This window comes from Botryllus schlosseri, chromosome 2, assembly GCF_051294905.1.
Source record: "Botryllus schlosseri isolate E-star chromosome 2, Bs_hap1, whole genome shotgun sequence".
Classification (NCBI taxonomy): domain Eukaryota; kingdom Metazoa; phylum Chordata; class Ascidiacea; order Stolidobranchia; family Styelidae; genus Botryllus; species Botryllus schlosseri.
This window is the reverse complement of record NC_137237.1, coordinates 26,251,196-26,272,622: the sequence shown is the minus strand read 5'-3', so window position 1 is coordinate 26,272,622 and position 21,427 is coordinate 26,251,196. Positions and strand designations below refer to the sequence as shown.

General features: G+C 40.1%; 1 protein-coding gene across 1 annotated transcript in view; it reads left to right on the top strand.

Annotated features, from left to right (window-relative positions):
• LOC145457292 (retinol dehydrogenase 10-like) overlaps positions 1-16,451 on the top strand; it is a 241,837-nt gene extending 225,386 nt beyond the window's left edge. The window contains exons 4-7 of the mRNA XM_080335484.1: positions 3,034-3,183; positions 4,676-4,834; positions 10,345-10,501; positions 14,334-16,451. Coding sequence (XP_080191610.1) covers positions 3,034-3,183; positions 4,676-4,834; positions 10,345-10,501; positions 14,334-14,589 — 722 coding nt within the window. The 3' untranslated portion in view covers positions 14,590-16,451. The remainder of the gene's footprint in view (positions 1-3,033; positions 3,184-4,675; positions 4,835-10,344; positions 10,502-14,333) is intronic.
• The last annotated feature ends 4,976 nt before the right edge of the window (positions 16,452-21,427 follow it).

Here is a 21,427-nt window from a genome sequence, read left to right as displayed (position 1 = left end):
GTAGCATGGCCTACTTCTGGGCTTTTATAAGACACCGCTTACACCAGGGCTGGCCAAACTTTTCAGCCAAAGGGCCACATTCGATTGACGAAATACTGCGCGGGCCACTAGCCGCGCTAAGCGCGAAATTTTTTCGAAGTTCATAGCTGAATAATATTGTCACTTGACTATAGTGCGGGCCTACAGTATATCGCTGGGCTCAGTTTGCAAGGGATGGACTATTCAGGGCCTGGACATATCAATTTCGAAAGCTTCGACCAACATGCGTCAATCATTAATTTGTGCCTAGGTTTCATAGTCGACGGTCTTTCTGCGAGCGCAAACGCAATGTCGCGTATGTTGAACGACACTTTGTCTCGTAATCGAGAATATAGTTAGACTCAATCTGATCCATTAGGCGTTCTTTCATTTTCATAAAGGAGTACCAATATTAAAAGCAAGAAATCGAGCGACAATATGTTGCGCGAAGCGTGTAGATTGTAGAAGATATTTACTTTTGATACATTTATCGCAAATTATTCTGCTTTATTGCAGTGTACGAAGATCTACCAAAGTGTGACTGGCTCGTGGAAATGTCAATGCGTCGGAACTAAAATTTTAGTCATTACATCTCAAGTGTTGCTTCCAGACTAATCAAATTTTTGGCTGGCCTTCCAAGTTCACAATCTGTGCAATCCATTTTTGATAACATTACCAATTTCGGAAATTACCTCGCGGGCCACTCAAAACCTTCTCGCGGGCCATATGTGGCCCGCGGGCCACAGGTTGGCCGGCCCTGGCTTACACGGATGAGATGGTGAGGAGGAGCCTAGATAAACCTCCAATACTTGGGTTCCAGTGGTTCTTAACCGGTGCTTCACGGAATACCCGGGCTTCCGCGTACCATTCTTAGGGCCTTAGGGGTTCCGCGGGAGGTCTTGACATGCAAAACTGGTACCTATCATTTGTGACGACACGCCATTATTGATTGTAGGCAATTATAGGCGCGACCCGTCGCCGAATTCTGAACGTCGTGAGTTTAGGCTGTGTACAGTGCCGAACGAAGGGGGTTCGGATTTCAAATCTCCAATGCTTATTGCAGTGGTCCTTAACCGGTGTACCGTGGGACACTATTGGGGTTCGCTGAACCAGTCTCAAGGTTCTCAGGAGACTCAGACACACTCACACTTAACGCATACACATTACACATTATTTGTGATGATATTCCCATTTTTGCCATCATTATAGTTGCAGACATTTAGACCCAACCAATATAGTCGAGTTGTGACGTTGTGGTGGCACGGTGCGTATAATGATGCCCCGCATTTTCTGAACTGATAACTGAAAGGGTACAGCAAAATATTTACTCTATGATCTCGTTTTGCACGGATATCCTATTGTAAAGGTTTTTTTCTTTTAACACTCTGTAGATGCACAGTTCGTTTTGCGCTTTAGTCGTCTATAATAAGCTGTTACATGTGTGGTTAGCAGGGATTGTGTGAACGTTAGGTTCATGTTCGCGTTTTGTGTGTGAACCTCAGAAATTTAGAGGTTCGCGTTCACAAACGAACCCTGGTAGGTTCTGCACTATGAACTTTTTTCATATATAACAATTTTAACACGTCATTATAGCATCTTTTATAGAAATTCTTTCCATTTCGATTTCGGATCGCTCTATGCATGGCGCCGGCAGCATGAACGGAATCAACACTAAACGAGTATGCACCTTGTCAGTCTGAAAAGTTTTACTTGCTATAATTGTTACAAAAGTTTGCTCGAAATATCCACCTTTCAGTTTGTGAATATTCAGTGTCTTTCTGCTGTAAGCTTGGCCCACAATCACCCAACATAAAGAGCGAAATACGCTTCGTGCAGGTAGTCAGTGAATGGTGGTTATTCAAATTCAACCAATCAATGAAATTGATATAAAGAACACATCGTTGTTCAATGTAAAAGATCTAGCAGGCATACATGCTCCATATTGATTTGAAATGTCTATTGTGTCATAAAAACCAAATCCGTGCGATTGGGGTGTTGGCTACTGTATAACTTGTTAATGGGGTAATCGAGTATAGAAAGTATAGACACCCGTTTTACAGTCTGCTCAATAACGACATACCAATATAGTCAGACGCCGAATATACATTGTCCGGTCTGGCCTTAATGCGTATAGGCTTATATTCCCTTGCAAGTCAGCATGTACATCAGCATTGTGGTATAATGTAGCCTGAGTCATCGATAGCGCGTACATTATATCACTTCCATGAAATGTAGGATAGGCATTGGCAATATGACACCATGTGAGGTCATAGGTTCACGGTCGCGTTCAAACAGAACCTTTCGAAAAGGTTCGCGTTGCTACCAATTTTTATCTTCTCTCTGCTCACGTAATCAAATTTACCGGTAATGCAGGGTAGAGCTGAATGCGGTGTCATGGACAATGTAGGCGCCGTAAATAATAATTAAACTCTTTAAGCAGACCCTTTGGTATAATGACTTCGTTACTTGATGTTATTTCGAGACCTCCTGTCTGCTATGGCCTATAAAGTAGGATACAAGCCGAAAAATGTCAAATGATAAGTTGACCGGCAGTGCAAACATCTACGATACAAGCGAAATGTACCTTGTAAACAATTTTGACAAGTTTTCGACCACAACGCTACAATTTTGACAGCATCGGCACATACATCGGTCGTTTTGAATTGATTTTACATTTCAATGTGCAAAATGGTCCCTCGAAAGGTATTCGACACTGAAATGTAGCCGTTCTAATGAGAGATTTTACACAATCGTTATTCAGCTTCTCGACGAAGACATCCAAAAACGACAAATAATTTTCATTTTATTTTTTAAAAGTACGCTGAAGTTGCGGGTGACTGGCATTCAATTCGTTCAGAAACGCATCACATTGAACATGACAAACTTGTCATCAATGTAGCGATTGTACATCAATGGCCTATCTGTACCAGGAAACAATCTCTTTCGTGGGCCAGTGATTGTCAATATTTCAGTGTCATTCGGTGGTTGTGACCTGTAACATCCTTTTGGTTCCAGGCAACGAAGAAACAGCGGATATGATAAAGAGGCGTGGCGGGAAGGCATATGCCATGACATGCGACGTTTCGGATCGGGAGGACGTCTACAAGATGGCTGAAAAGACGCGTAAGATCGCAGGAGAAGTCACGATACTCATCAACAACGCAGGTGAACTGAATTGGCATTGGGCATGACGATTCTAATGGTTCTAAGTTCGACGCGTCTTATCAGACTATTTGGGTAATTGACGGATTATGGCCTTCGATTTGGCCCATAAATACGAAGTGAATTCGGATTTCGGGTTTCGATTTTATGCATTTTAAATAAGACGTTCGCGCTATGCTGTATCTTGTGGCGATGTGATTGATTTGGGCTGATCCTACTCTGGTGAGGAAATTAGGATACTTTACAATATTTACTTGAGGGATGCGCAGAGAACAAAAGGGACCAGTAGCTTAGTCAATAACTATAATACTTAGTCAAATCAGGGTTGTGACCAAGTAACAAAATGTTCCGAATCACAAGTCAATCTCACTTTTATGGTTTTTACTCGAGTCAAGACGAGTCATTTTCAATTCACCGTCGAGTCAAGTCCGAGCTCAAGTGAGTCGGTAGAGGGTCGAGTCCGAGTCCAACTCATTACGTTCAATGTTCAGTTTTCAGTCCTATCCGGTTCAACCCACCTTTTTCAACTCTGCTCGCGGGATATAGAATGGCTCGCATTCATAATATAATAAGTTGTCCTCAGTCTTTACAGTTTCTGGCCCTATTTTCCAACTATCACGACTGATACACGAAATACCAATATGTGGTAATTTTACCATTCTTCGAATTGACAATGAAATCTCTGCCTTGGCCGCCCTAGTGTCGAGTCATATGACTTGGTTCGAGATAGCGTAGTGGTATAATCCACAACTGCATCACCAATGGGTTGCTGGTTCGAGTCCGACCGAGGTTGACTCCAGAATTCCTACCTAAGTGTTGGAGATCTATCAAGGCTCCTCCTCGCCATCTCATCCGCGTAAACGGTCATGTCGAGTCAGCAAAAAATCGCGACTCGAGTCATTCCAAACCTGAGTCATGTCGACATAAATTCTCTAATTTACTATGATAGCTCTGAGTATAGCAGGTGGTGGGCGACATGACTTGATCGTTCTGCGGTGCTCGTTGTTAGGGATCTTACGAATTTGCCGCTCATATTTAATAGAACGTTTTTCAGAGCCGAGACAAAGTTTCTGAATCACAGTAGATACCGGTACCGTTAGTTGAAAATCCCACAAAACTATTGACAGTACGGGTCGTGGAGACTGGAATTTGAGAAATAATTATTGTTCTTATCAAAACTCAATGCCTATATGACGAGGGTGATGATAATATTATACCAGCTTCATTCGTCTCATTATTATCTGTAATAAATGCAGAACATATTTCGTTTATTGATTTAGGCGAGGGGAGTCGGGGGGTGCTGGAACTTTATTCGTTGTCCACGGGGCGATAGCTCAAAAAAGTTTGGGAAACCCTGATATAAATCATACTTTATCTCCTTCTCCGCACCGTGAAAATCGTAAATCAAAATTCCAATAAAATTGGTTGAAGTGAAATAGGTTTTTGTCATAAATATGTACTCTCCTTCATGAATCTTTATCGTTTCGATGAACAGGCATAGTTTACGGCAAAGACTTCCAGTCTACCAGCGACGCGGAAATCGAAAGAACGATAAGGGTAAATTCTCTGGCTCATTTCTGGACTGTGCGAGCATTTCTGTCGAGTATGATTGACAGAGACCATGGCCATATCGTCACCGTCGCAAGTGTTATGGGTGAGATGTCATTCGACATGCAACTGTGTGTATGTATCGTACTATTCTCAAAAAGAATATGGGAAGATAAAACTTAAATTCTCATCGCTGTCGATGGATTCTTTTTCATTTTGGGCTTCTTCACGTACAGATTAACAATAGGAAAGATTTGCATTTCTACGGAATGGTCTGACTGAGATATGATATATAGCAGGGGCGGGTAACTTCTCCAGCCGGCGGGCCGGATAGGGGGAAATGGAGTACTCGGTGGGTCGGATTCCTGAATTGATACATTAATCGCGTACATATTCACCTATATAAGGGATAAATCGTATTTAATGTACACTTTAACTTTAAAGCATAGAGACAAAAACTGTAGTCAATGAATTTATCAATGTAATGTACTTCGATGGCTGTCAAGTCGGTGAGACATATGTGGTCGATCAAAGTTTCAACAAGTTCTATAGCTGCATGTCGGACGTACAAACTACAAACCCTTAGTAAAGACCTAACGCGAACATCAGTTAGATTGGAACGCCCATTTGTCATGTTAATGTTCATGGTCAGAAATGTTTGCTCTCAAATGCACGTTGGCTCTGGGCACGGGTCACATTATCATGTAAGACTGGAAACAGTCCTGCGGGTCGCTCAAATCCCGTCGTGGGCCGTATGTTGCCCGTTCCTGATATATAGTAACAAAATATAATTTCTACAAATACGCATATCTGTGGCGCTATTAGTGAATATTGACAATGCGTTGGTCTCGAAAATGCATCGTTTATTTTCGAACGCTTTCATCGGCGATTGAACATTACAAGTCTGCGCGCCCATAGCTTAATTTACCGTAGCCGTATGTTGCCCGTCCCTGTTCTAGAAGATAGTGTAGTATTATTGTTTTGTTGACACGGTAAAGACGAATGAACATTCGAGTGTGTGCGATACAATCCTCAACAACATTAGCCCGGCTCAGACCCTGCCATATAAATAGGACTCGTTAATGGGATCGTTTTGCAGAAGGGACACTTGTAAACTGTCCAAGAGTATAACATAATGACCAGATTATGATGACTCCATTATTCATCGAACATTAACAGCACTCTTATGCGCCGTGAATCGCAAGCTACCTGGTTTTCCAGACCCTGATTTGTATGAATGTGCTTTCCGAAAAACGATAAGAATATTACTACCGATTTCAGAGACAGGTGGAAAATGTCAGAAGTTTTGATTGCATAGGTTAACTGTAGTTTTATTTAATTTTTATCGGTGATCTTGACCAATATCATTCTAAACCTTATAACTTGGAAAGTATACGAACATTTCACGGACCATTAACAGGCCGCTAACCTGAATAACCCGTCAAGAGTTTGAGTATATTTCAATTTGACTTGAACACGCGATCTAGTTGTGTTATATCGGCATACCATACCAACTGCGCTACTCGCCACCATCAGTGACATTAACCTCACTGTAATTGTGTGAAATCATGTCATAGATCGCCGTATCGTACAATTGACTCTCTCCACCTTCTCTAATTCATATAGGACGAGATCCTAATAAAACTAAACATTAAATCTCACTCTAAACCAGTGGTTCCCAACCTTTTTCCACCCACGTACCATTTCGAGGTTTTATACAGTGCTCGCGTACCACCTACCTACGTTACGCGCACCGATGGCGGTAAAAATCCACCATTTATGACGTAATAATCATGTATTTGACCTATGCGAGGTGTAATAACAAATTCTATTACACCAGGGGTGGTCAACCTTTTTTCCATTCACAGCCGCATTTCGACCACTCATGTAGCCCACGGCCGCATTCCAGGGCATAATAGTCGTAATGAACGAGCTGGACGCCAAATACCCCGGTCAAAGTGTATATGCCCATTTCCGGTGAACTGCGGACTAATATATTTAATGATATAGGCGTCCTATACGCACCGAAATCGCGAGTGGTCACTGCTCACTGGTAATGGCAAGGGACTGCTCAAAGCCGCGAGAAGCGAGAAATAGTTTCCAGATTCACTAATGAATTTCGTCATTGATATTAGTAGTTTTACATATTACTATCAAACATTTATCCTTTCTCAGCCAATGTGATCAGATTCACCGGTATAGACTTGATGCAGGGGGTGTTGTTGTTGTTGATTATTATTTGATTGGCGATTATAACGCGAGTGGTTTTGTTCGCCATATCCAAAAAGTCATTTATCATCTAGGGGTGGGTATTACATTACAAAATATAAACTCAAATATATGGCTTTGTTGCGAGAACGAATTCCACAACGTATGCATGGAAGAATATGCGTGTCAGTCAACAAGTTTGTTACGGTGGGAGCGATATTCTTCCTCCGACACGTGTCCTCGAGAACTGTTCTCTGGTGTCTATAATTTCAGTAATGTCAGTAAATAATGGGCGACACTCTCTTCTTGGCGGCACGTTGATCAATTGGCTGAATCTGCTATTCCCAATTTGAATAGATGTGCTTGTAGTCCACAATGTTCGGTTTGTAGTCGGAACATAATCGCTTGATACCTTTTCGGAAGTCCATTCACGTCTGCTCTGTGGTTGGTTGGTTGGTTGCGGTGTTTTCGAAAGTATAGGGCCAGTTATAAATTATGATGCATCTTCGGGCGGTCCAATAGTTAATATTCATTTTGTTGCATGCTGTTATTTATAGACCTCCTATCAGCATTGTCGGTATAGTGAGGAGCACACGATTCCATGTTGGTATTTTTTCATGATGCACATCATTTCCCTCTGCTGTTCGTATCTGTATTGTGGGGCTCTGATTGCAAAGGGCGCTATACTATATTGAAATCGAAAAATGAAGTCACATTAACAAGATTATTTGAAAGCTTTCAAGAAATCGGGAGTCAATTCGTAAATTCAAATTGCATGTCGACGGCCGCCAACACATAGGCCTGCTAATTGAATTAGATGTCCACGGCCGCACAAATTTCCCTCTACGGCCGCAGGTTGGCCACCCCTGCACTAAGCATTATCAGCCAGGGTTGATGGGATGCATGGATTTTTTTTTCACCACCAGTCACAAGATGAACAACATAATGAAATAACAACAAAAGTCAATTTATTTAATGTGATGGCTGCGTTTGTTTATTTTCCACCAGCTGGTCGATGCGTGGCATACGTTTGCTCACAGCGCATCAAAAGTCATGCAGCATGGGCGCAACAAGTGGATTTTGTTTCTTCGACTTGTCGGTCATCGGGGATGAAAATCCTTGCTCGGACTCCAACGTAGAATGAAAAATTGGCAGATGGGGAATAACGCGAGAAGCTATAGCGTCGAGTACGAGGAGGCCGTGCTAAGCAAGAAGTTTATTGGTGAACAATCTTCTCAAAATCAACCCCACCTAAAAATAACTTCATTCGATATAAAAAAAATAGAATCTACTCGCGTACCACCTGGAAGACCTTCGCGTACCACTAGTGGTACGCGTACCACAGGTTGGGAACCACTGCTCTAAACCTTTGAGGACCACTGTTATATATATAGGAGGGCAAGATGTGAAACTGCGATGTAAACCATGCTGAGGTTCTAGACCTTTTTGACATCTCGGACCGGTAAGACTTCAAAACAATTGCTGCGGACCGGTGATTTTGCAAAAATCAGTATCAAACCTAAATTTAAGTACGAAAAATGTATGCAAGTCAGATGTAATATTGGGATCACCATTTAATGCTGCATTTTGGAAAGTAGATATTTATACTTGGTTCTATTGATGTTTTGCAAGATGAAGCTTACATAGTACTGGTATAGACCCTTGCCTTGATTGTGAGTGTTCGGTTTCCTTTGCAAGCAATGCGACTTTCCTGTTTTGGTTTACGAGTGTCGCTTAATTGCTCTGTTGGGATTTATCAAGATTTGTTTCAAAAGTATTCGTGACTTTCATATATAACTAGTTCGAAACGAGTTCGTCTAGTTGTAGACTGCTATTTGACAGATTCATTCAGCACTTGTGCTATCGTGACCCACACCCAAAGTAGACCATGAATTGTCTATTCCGACACCATGCAGAACATTACCTTCCAAACTTCTGAATAAAATTAATATTTTGCGCTTTATATCTCTAAAGCAGTGATTCCAAATCTTTTTTCGACTCATCGCCTCCTATCAAGCTCAACGCAAATTTTCTCCCCCGATATTTCCGGATCCGAAAAAAGGACATATTAACGGGAAATTTATTCACCTAACTCTGATCGCTGGTGTGAGTTGGCTATAAAAGTCATTTTTTTCGAAATCTTGCTCGGAAAAGCGGCTTCAGCCAATACTTCCCGTCGGGTTGACTTTTTTTAGTCAACCCTTGCGTCATATGCAGAATAAGCTGTCTTCACGTCCATTTTTGGCCGTGTTCATTTCATATATGTCACTGGACGTTCCAACATTTTCGTCCCCAATCGCCCACCTTTGGTATTTCCGCCCCTTCCTTTTCAAAATCGTCCACTTGGAGGGGATATCGCCCACGTTCGGAACCACTGCTTTAAAGCGTCCAAAATCTTGCATTTTGAAATTGAGATAGATATAAAAGTTGAATAGTATATCCATATTGAAACAAACCCGAATAATTTCGGCTGACACTCACTATGCTGGTGACGTCATATTTTGTGATACGATTGTTGATATACAATGTTCTTTCCAATTCTCTACTAGTTGTTGACGATTACCCCTGACGAATGTCAGCCGAAAATATTCGGGTTTATTTCATTATAAATATACTATTCAATTGTATATTGAAATTCTGTACCTCCAAGAAGCTCTTCAGATATAAAAGTCTAATATATTTACGGACTGTCGGAAAACCTGCCACGGGTCGGCACCGGTCCGCCCACAGGCGGTGGAAAACCACTGATGTAAACGATAATATCAGTATGAAGCAACATGGCGTGTCACCAGCACTACATCAGTGTGCACGGAAATTCTGTGATGCCGGCCAACAACTTATGCTGTTCAATGCCTTTCCCATTCCTACTAAGTGACTTAATTTCATAAGGACAGGCAGTTCTAACCAAAAAATGTAGACACGTACATGGAAACATTTTACGTTTTTGTGCAATAATTAGCAATTCAATCATTTGAGTTCTTGATCATAATAATAATAATAATATTACGTAGCCACCCGTTAGTGAGCAATGAGCAGTCGAGCAAGAAAATGTTCATATTGCATGGATCGACTCATCTATTCTGTCCATCTCTACTACTACATCAGTATGAAAATTAGTATTAGAGGCCAAAGTCTTACTTAACCAGCGGTAGTATAGCTTGTAAGCATCGATGAAAACACTTGAAATTTTTAGGGGCAGGGAAGCTACAGACATTAAAATATACCGAATGGATTCACAGGACAAAAACGTTGGGAGCCACTGTAGTTCATTTTATCGCGGGCCGAAGTAGTACTATATTTTCCCCGAAATTAATTTATGCCGAGCTTAAATATAACTGTTTCACGCTAGTAGTCAAGTATAAGGAATATATGAATGTATTGGAATGCATATACCTTTCATTACCACAGGTCTCTTTGCAAACGCCGGTATGACAAGTTACGTTTCCAGCAAACACGCCGCAGTTGGATTCCACAACGCTTTGGAGCTCGACTTACAAAGTAAAAAGTCGTACGGCGTGAATACAACGCTGGTGTGCCCGTATCATATCGATACTGGCATGTTTAAGTGAGTAAAATGCCGATATTTTGCTTACAGGTTCAACCTTTTGCGATTGATTAGGATTACTAGATTTTGTTATGTAATGCAGTGCTCTTCAACCGTTTTCGTCGTGGTACACTCTTTTAGCGTTTACTCAAAACTCGTACACCCTTGACCATATAGTACACCGATACCGTAGTAAGTTGCATTTCGATTAGATATATAGCATTCCAGCGGAGAGTCGTCATGGCCCATGGACGACACATACTGATGTTAAATTGGCTACCGGGAAGGGAACTTTGCAGCGCGGAGAGCCATTCAAGTATTTTGTGCCATCACTGATTTCTTGAGATATCCCTTGCGTATAAAATTTTCTAAATGTAGACGCAGAACATCTCAGCAGGCATTATATATGCATCAAAACCATGAGTATAAATGTCAGGAAAAGGTACTGGGTTAGGTTTATAGCCGCGCGTAGCGTGAAAATGTTATTCAAGCCCTTGAAATAATTTTGTCGATAATTCTGGTAGTTTCAACCATGACTGTCAATTTTTTATTAATTCTCAATGTACATGATCAGATTAACTTGTAGAGCTTATGAATGGGGTGTCTTTGAAAAATTACTGATGATGCATCTTCCGGTTTTTATTAATCGCTTTGTTGCATGCTGTTATTTCTTGACCTCCCATCAGGATTGTCGGTATAGTCAAAATATATTGAAATCGCCCAATCGCCCGCATTTGTACGGTGGGGCTCATATTGCAAGGATATTATTATGTTAAAAACGAAATATCCAAGTCACCATGAATCGCACCATGCGCGAAGAAAAAAGATTTGGGAACCAATTCGTAAATTCAAATTGCATATTGACGACCGCCAACACACGCTAATTTAATTATGTTTAGACAGCCGCATAATTATGGTCTTACCGCTGCATGCTGCTGAACGTCCGCAGGCTGGACACCCCTGGCTTAATCGAAATAAGGATGAGCAAGGACGCAACGTAACGTATAGGAAATGCTAATTACTACTCAGGGCTCGAGGTTACCAGACCACCATCTAACACATTGGTTCTCAAACTCGATCCTCTGTCTAGACCCCCTGGCTACGCCCATGCAATTATGTACACTGGGCTATTTATAAGCTTGCCGCAGGAAACACCAATTGAAAATGTCTGAGCTATCGAGGTGGTTTCTTCGAAAATCAATATAGACAGATATCGCAAGCTGAACATATGCTAACTCCATCCTGTTCTACTTCAAAAAGAACCAATAAGTCCATTACCAAAGGTTAAATGATGGAGAGAAGCATTTGCGTATGACATCACAAAAGGAATATAAATTACAAGCTGTATACAATTGACATGAACATTGTACGGCATGGCACATCCGGTCAACCTGTTCTGAAGCATAAAATTGCCTATTTATTGTATTAGCTATTCATCGGCTCATTATAATGCGGATCTGGTACAACCCTTTACACCCCATTCGAGAGGTACACCCTTTCAAAATAATGGTACACCGTGGGGTGTACGATAGACCCCGTTGAAGAGCCATGATGCATGATGTAAAAAGATTTAGCCGCTGTATGAGGAATGGTGTGAATCCCTAAATGCTCCTGGTTCATGTGAGCGCCAGCTTTTATGAAAGGTTCGCTGTGAACACGAACAAATGACTGGCGTAACGTAACAATGCTATTTCCAACAAAAATCACTTTAGCCTGTCTACGACCGTGAGACATTGCTAGTAGGGGTAGTGTGAACTTCTGAAAGGTTCAGGTTCGTGTGAACGCGAACGTTAACCTCGTGACGTCACGTGATGTCATATTGCTACGTGGAACCCTACATTTCAGCCTATACCCTATATCCTATATTAATTTATACGATACCAAGCGACCACTCGGGTATCATATAATGCCACAGTACTGAAGTACATATTGACGTTTTAAACGTCGCCAAATGTATCAACTGGGGCAATCAAGTGATATAATAATCCCATAAATTCAATATCGTCCGTCGCTTTGCCAACAATTTAGGCGAGAATTTGCAAGGGAATAAAAGCTTATGCCTTAACGGTCTAGGCCAGACCAGACAATGTATTCGGCGTCTGTGTATTGCTACGTAGATATTGAGCATAGTGTGAAACGGTTTTTACACTTGCTACCGATATTACACCATTAACAAGTTACACAGCAGTATCCAACACCCCAATCGCACGGATTTGGTTTCTGTGATACAATAAACATATGAAATCAAGATTAACCTCGTACGCCTGCTAGATTTTTTACACCCAACGACGATTTAAATTGCATTGATTGGTTGAATAGGCATCATTCGCTGACTATACGTACCTGTAGTGTATTTTGCTCTTGATGCTGTGTGATTGCTGGTCAAGCTCACAGCAGAGAGTCACTAAATATTCGAGCAAACTTTTGTTACATAGCAAGTAAATATTTTGAGATTGTCAAGGTGCATGCTCGTTTAGTCTTGATTTGTGTTGCTGCCAGCGTCATGCATATAGTGGCCCGCAGTTGAAATGCAATAAATTTTACCCAAAGATGTTATAATGAAGTAAAGATTGTAATATATGAAAAAGGTTCACAGTGCAGAACCTATCAAGGTTCGTTTGTGAACGTGAATCTCTAAATTTGTGAGATTCACGTGACTGAGTCTGTGACTGTCCTATTATATGATCCTACATTGTTCGAAGATATCCGGGGTTATCTGGCTATCCACATTATTGAATGATTGCAAAGAATCGAGGACCCTAGCGTTGAATATAAACTATCGCATCAAATATTCCATTGACACCAAAACGATCCAATGAAATTCAAACCATGTTGTTTTCTTCATGTTTGAGTATTAATACCAAAGAAGCTTAATACAAATTTTGCCGCGACGGCATCGGTAAATTCTAAGATAATGCCAATGTAGCGCGCCGTGAAATTTTCAGAAACGGACGTATCTGTGTATTTACTAACAAAGCAAGAGTCTAAATGTCCAACTATACGGTTCAAGGCCTCAAAATGGTAAGCGGCCATTTTGTCTTGCTGCCTACTGGGGGACGTTGCTGTACCTCGTGGATTGATAAACTTTTATAATTCAGCTTTACTGGAAACTAATCCCTGTTAATACTTTGTCTACTGAACTGTAAGACTGATTATTGTAATCTTACTAAGCCCAATGTCATGACTGTTGCGTGAACAAAAAGGACGGTCAGTAAGGTCACAACAAAGTTAACTGTGTGCACAATAAGGACAGCCCAATACAGACTTGTATTCCAAATACAATTTTGAAAGTTTGGGCGATCATCTTTCGCAAATCTTAATTCCGAATCAAAATGTTGTTTTGCTTGTTATAGCTAAGGTAATTCTCAAATCCTAATATTTTTTTCATATATAAACAGTCGAATTAATGTATCGATTGTCCGTCAGAAGTGATCGAAGTAACCATTGGTGATACTTGAGAACAATTAGAAGTGCCGCCGTTAATATCTGCTCAATTGCAGGTAGAATCATCGCTTTTTAAGGCTTGTAATATTACTGGACGTAGAAATAGCAAAGGAATGGCGAGAAATGTGCATTAGTAAAGTAAGTTTGAAAATTTATATTTGTGTCATGCCCGCCCTGCAGCCAGGATGTAAAGTTGTGGCTGTCTTTGCAGAAAAATTCGTTTGCTTCCAAATTCAATAGCTTCGATTGAATATTATAGACCACTTGGATCGATGACACGTTTATACTACCTTTTGACGAAGTCGCATTATTGCGATATCACGAAACGAGGAAATGTTTCCGCAGATGATCGCATATTAACGAACTATGCTGTTCATAGAAGTAGTATAACGCTCTTATGTCGTTACAGAGGCCTCACCCTACGTTTCCCTGACTTGATACCGCCGCTCAAACCGGAAGAATGTGTCGAAAGAGTGATGCACGCCGTTCTGACCAACCAGAAAATGATTGCTGTGCCGCGTGCGATGTATCTAGCATACAACGCTGCAACGTGGATGCCTCAACAAGCGTTGGTTTTGCTTGGAAATTTCCTCGGTTCAGACCAGGCCATGGACTCGTTCATTCCGAATCGGGACTATCAGCTCGATACGAAAATTAAAGATTAAATTATTGTTCTTTATTATATCCGTGATTCGTTATGTGATCTCGCTTATCGATTCGCTAATCCACGATCAAATCACTGTTTCGAGAGATTCTGCAATCCGATGATGTCCCCTAGCGTATTCAGTATTTCCGAATACAAATCATAGTCCGGATTTGAGTCCGAATTAATATTTCCAATTTATTTCAAATTTCAATTTTTTACTAGCTGCTGACGATTTGACTGGTTTCAATATGAATATATTATTTAACCCTAATTTATTTTGTCATGCCTGAATCCGAAGAGAATATGAGCCTATATAATATTACATTTACTCGAAATTCTCATGAAAATTGAAAATTTCTAGAAATTCCAAATCTTAATCCAGTTTCTGAAAATTGTTTAACCGGACACGGTTAAAACGTTCAATCCGGTATCGTCAAATCCGGAACTAGGCTCATCTCTTTTGTATACGTTTGGTATAAAGCAGTGATGCGAAGAATATCGTGTAAGCGGTGTCTTTAAAACGCCTAGAAGATGGCCGTGCTACAATTAGGCAGCTACGGAATTAAAACGAAGAACGTTGGCCTGTTGTAAATGGTAGTCGACAAACACCATGAACACTATAAACAAACTATCTCATTATCTGAGTTGTTGAATGATGCGTTTCCAGTTGCCATAAAACGAGATGGTTTATTACAATTGTCGTGTTAGAGCAAGGATTCCCTTAGAGTTCACGACGGACTTGGCAAACTGCAGCCCGCTGTCGGTCGAGTACTGACTCGACTGAGTCAGTCTGGAGTCATGTTTTCTGAATCATTTGAACTTACACGAGTCACTACCCTAAATTGACTTTACTTGACGGGACACGGCACATGAAAAATGTGGAACGAGTCAATTCCCAAGTCCTAAAATATACTACTTCGCAAATACATGTGATAAAAACTAATTCGTATTGATTTGATTCCATTTGCGGTCACATTACCGATGTGGTTAGTTCTGTCAGCAGCGACATCTTCTACAACAACTTCTACAACCACGTCACAACAGTCGTGAATGCCATTTAGATATTACAACTATGCGTAAATATATTGAGTGAGGTGTATAAAAATTTAAGTTTGTCCTTTCTTGGTAATTTCGGCGGACTTTGATAACAAATGACTCATACAAGCACGAACATTAGCTCTGCTCTACTCCAAATTAGATCGTCGCTGCAATTGTATTACTGCCGGCATTGAGCAATTATACTCCATACTATTTTGAATAGAGTGTATCCCATGGACAGTATGCTCATTAATTTACATAAACTTACATATCCGTGTTAACTCATATATTTGTAATATTAAAAAAGCATGGCTGTAAATTTGACTATTTCGGCGTAGTCTAGCGGCTCTGGGCAATATGAAGCCATACATCGACACCTGCCTCTTTAAAATCAAACGAAACAAATTGAAATTATTTGATGACTTGAAATTGACTCGAAAGCGGACATTTTAGATTACTTGACTGCAGCCGAGTCCCTGTGAAACTATGAGTTACTTCACTTGAAAACCTCTGAAAACGATTTCTGTCGACTCCACTCCAACGAAAATTTGTAGTGACTTCCCACTTGATGCAAACTCTGATTGTGACATTGCAACTCAATTTAGAGCGATACAGGTTGCCAATCATTGCAGAAAACGTGCGGAAAAAAGTTATTCTTCTAAAAATAGAACCTCCTTCGATCCGGCGCGGTTCGTTCTCTCAGTGCCGCCCGTTATCTTACCGAGTCCTCTTTATTTTTAATTTCGAACGAAGTAATCTTATGCCTACTGTGAATTGCTATGTATATTGCATATATTGTATCCGTACCAGCTTTCGATTAAATTACTATGAATCCACGAATAATATATTGGATTCTGATGGTTATGCATCAGTTAGCATCAGTGGCAGTGTATTGCAACTTGTGGAACAGAACAGTTCCATCTCGTTGTCGTAAAAATCAGTTATCGATTTATCTGTTCTCAATTTTGGTGGGGAGGATCGGACTTCAGGCGTGATGTGCGGAACGACCAGAATTTCTAATAAGTGACCAGACACTTATAACTGGAAATGAAAGAGAAATTCCAGCAGCTTGCTTCTCCTATCCGCGTAACGACTGGAGTTTGACATTGGGGATTGGATCATAGGCTTTATCATTATCTCTAAATGGACTGCAAACAACTAGAGATCGATTTTTGTATTGATTTCGATTGCTTGGGGGTATCAGGGTTGTAACCAAGTCACATGGTTCCGAGTCACGAGTCAATCATACTTTTGTGATTTTGACTCGAGTCGAGTCATTTTCAATTCATCACAGACTCGAGTCCGAGTCCAAGTCACCGTTTAAAGGGTCAAGTCCGAGTCATGGTGTTATGACTCGAGTCGAGTCCAAGTCACAGTATTGAAGTCATGTTCAACTCATGTTTTCAATCCTGCTTGGGTGATATCGAATTCCTTGTTTGCGAAACATGCTCATTTTGTCCCTATCAGAGTCTTGGCACGTGTTTATTTAGGCAGATAACGGACAGGTCCTGGCCTCATTTACCGATGCCAAATATAACTTTACTAATCTTAGAACTTAAATCAAATATCTCACTTGTCAGTCTGATACATTACCAATACAAGCATTCAGTTTTTATTATGAGCACATCGACGATAGCTAACGAATAGCTGATAGAGAACCAACGAATTCACGTCTACATACTATCTGATAGAGAACCAACAAATTCACGTCAAGATACTAGTTGATAGAGAATCAATAGATGCATGTTTATGTAGAGGTATTTACAACAGGCCAGCATGCTGTAAAAGCGTGCATGCAACTATGTGCATTGTGCAGTGACAACAGAACAGATACCTTTTGATTATACTAAAGGTTTTCCCAATTGCATTACAGACTACATCGCAGTTACAGCATTCGATAAATAATTGTACAATGGGGCTGTTCAAAAACATTTTTTCAAATTTTCCGGCTACTTCTTAAAATTGCTAGATTGCCTAAAAAATCAAATTTGGCTCAATTCCAACCAGTAGAAAGCAATGCTATGAAAGGAAATTTTAGACTAATTACAAATAGAGATTTTAGAATTTTACCGGCTATCTCATGATATTGTTACATTGTGTAAAAACATGATTCATAGCAAATTTGACTCAATTCCAACTCGAAAAAGTGAAGTTTTTAGAGTAGAATGTTTAGGATATGAAAAAATAGTCGCATTACTACTATGTAATTATATTATATGAAAGAAGTTCTCACTAAAATACTCCATTTATTTTCAAATCCAAAATATTCTCCTCTCACATCATTGATTCCACTTTTTTCAAATTAAGCCAGATTCAGTGTTCCTTTTATGCAACATAACAATTTTATCAAGTAACCACCCAGTAAAATAAAAAAGAAGTTATTTTAGAACAGCCACATTGTACAAACATCACACAACATTAGCCATTCATTATTATACTCACGTGCACAATGCACATACCTAACAAAACGTCAAATGGACGAGGGGCATTGTGTGTTTTCACAGACAGCAGATCAAATCAATGAGTTACACCTCAAAAATACTAATGTGGAAAGGAGATCCTCAGATATGTTAAAGCGGCATGGCTGTAGAATGAATCCACATCTACTGAATACACGTTCCACTAGTGCACCTGATGCAGGAATTGACAAGCATTTTTGAACCACACTGAAGAGCATTGAATACTCATTCTTTCTAGTCGCCCAAAAATGCAAAGAATCATCGCCTTCAAATCTACACATGAGCTTATCAGTCTCTTGACCATCTGAGTCGTTTCATTGGCTCTAATTGAACTTTGCTTCAATTGTTTGCTTGCATAATTGAAAAGTCTTGAGTAATTTAATTGCGGAGGATCTATTACCTCTTCATCACTGGACAATTTTGTACAATGCATTATTGCTACTATGTATCATTTTCTGTTGTTTTTACGGTGGCATATCTGATATCAGACAAGTGCAACGAAAGCAGTGGTGACAAGTAGCGATGTCGGCAGAATTCGTCGGATGCGTTGATCTAGCCATTACGATTCGCAAATTTCTTCATCTTCAAGTCATATAAAATAAGCCGAGTCAATGACTTGGGTCGAGTCATGCGTAATGACTCGAGTACAAGTCGAGTCAATCCAAATATTGACTCGAGTCGAGTCGAGTCATTTTCCCATTTCAAGAAAATGACTCGAGTCAAGTCGAGTCATAAAAAAATCGTGACTCGAGTCTGACTCGAGTCGAGTCATGACTCGAGTCATTACAACCCTGGGGGGTATGTCCTGAAAATTGGTATCTCTTTTTTACTGATGATATTATACGACCGCCGACCGTATAACGCAGGGGTGGACAATAATTTTTCTCTGCGGGCCAAACGAGAAGCAAAAATACGTTTGCGGGCCGACCGAGTCAAATATTTACCCTATATTCCCCAGTGTATTATATGTACTAGCAACCCAAAAAATGAGAATTTTCGATTTTTTTTTCATGGTAGGAAATATTAACATTGTATATCTGCTGTCACCTCATGGCCTTATTTCACCCAAACAATAACTAAAAACATCAATTTTTCAATTTTATTTTCCTTTGATAATGGGGTGGGGGGGGGTGTTTTTTTTTCAAGTTCCAAACAGAAGTTCGCATATTTTGTCTGATAACTCTATAAAATATATATGGTTTGACCGATATAAAATATATCTATCTATATTATCCCCGAGTACAAATTTTTTAGATTGTTGTGAGTTGTCATTCAAGCATTCTGGCGCTCATTCTTATCATCACATCGGTGATACTTGTTCATTGACTTTTTACTTTGCAAATGTTTGTAAGTGTTTTTCTCAATTATAAAATTTTGTTTCGTCGCATCACGGTGAACCAAAAATTTGTATGACATATTTGTCCTAAATGATTCACTCAAGGTTTTTTTGGAAAGCGGACATTCAAACCTGTGCTATACTAAAAGTTTTTTGACATAGGTCTACCATGCTAACAGTTACAGAACTTCAAAGCAAACTTACAGCCAACTTACAGCAAATTTATGACAAAAATTTGAATTTCTAATTTTGAAATGAAATTTCTCCGAGAGGGGTATCACAGGGTTGTAACCAAGTCACATGGTTCCGAGTCACGAGTCAATCTTACTTTTGTGGTTTTGACTCGAGTCAAGTCGAGTCATTTTCAGTTCATCACCGAGTCGAGTCCGAGTCCAAGTCACCGTTTAAACTTTAAAGGGTCAAGTCCGAGTCATAGCGTTATGACTCGAGTCGAGTCCAAGTCACAGTATTGAAGTCATGTTCAACTCATGTTTTCAATCCTGCTTGGGTGATATCGGATTCCGATGCTACAGATAGACGAGACAGGCCACCAATATGATAACTCTAATCTTAGAACTTAAAATCAAAAATCTGTCTTGTCAGTCTGATATACATCACAAATACAAGCATTCAGTTTTTTACGAGCACATCGACGACAGCTCACAAATAGCTGAATTCTCACGTCTACATGCTATCTGATAGAGAACCAACGAATTCGCGTCTAGATACCAGCTGATAGAGAATCAGCAAATTCATGTTTATGTATGGAGAGGTATTTACACCAGGCCAGCATGCTGCAAAAGCGTGCATGCAGCTATGTGCAGTGACAAAAGAACAGATACATTGCAGTTACAGCATTGGAGAAATAATTGTACAACGGAGCTGTTCAAAATCATTTTTTCAAATTTTCCAACTACTTCTTAAAATGGTACATAGTAATTGTACATAGTAAAGTCAAGCTCATGTCACATCGATAAGATTATTTATCAGCCTAATGCCTGTGTCCAATGCGCCACTGAGCTATATAAACACTGCACACTTGGTGGTTTCCAATTGTTTATGGTCGCGACTCCATTTCCAATATGAAAATGTTCCGTGGCCCTGCTCAAAATTTGATAAGCTGATTACTAATCACAGGTCGGCATATTTGCCCTGACTTATCCACGGTATATTTGGAAACTGATTTGATTACATTCAACATCTTCGCGAACCCCAAAATAAAGGCAAACCACCCCTAGGTTTAGAACCTCTATCTTTGAATAAAGTATCGAAACGGCATAAACCGACTCTACGAATATACCGTCATCTTGTATTGTAATTGCGATTACTATTAGACTTATTTATGTAAATGAATGTTATTTTTATTTATCTTTGATCGCAGTTTTTGCGAGGGTGGTAGTCCCCATATTAAAGCCGACGTGTGTGATACTAAATCGCGCCACGCGCGAACAAAAATTTCATGTAGCATAAAGCTACCCAAATATAATATTGTTCATTTTGATTTAGGAAAAAATTATGAGCTTACTTAAAATTCCAGACATTTCGGCATATTTTCGAAATTCCTCCCGGACGCAGTTTAAACAGTGAAATTCTGGACATGCCCTGGAAATCCCAGACGCCTGGCAACCCTACCTCAGAATAAACCCACCTCTACTGAATACACGTTCCACTAGTGCACTAGATGCAGGAATGGACTAGCATTTTTGAACCACACTGAAGAGCATTGGATACTCATTCCTTCTAGTCGCCGAAAAATGCAAAGAATCATCGCCTTCAAATCTACACAAGAGCTTATCAGTCTAGCTCAGGGGTTCTCAACTTCCCTCGTATAGCGGGCCGCATTTTTACACTAAAAGACGCCGTGGGCCGCAGAACATTATCACCATGTATTTGTGAATCACTATTAAATTTAGGTTACTGTAGCCTATTTACCAGACTGATACGGGAATTTAGTACATTTGTATGTATGCATTCTAAAGCATTAATGGAGAGCGTTCGTAAGTTTGCAGTTGCTGTTTTTTGTG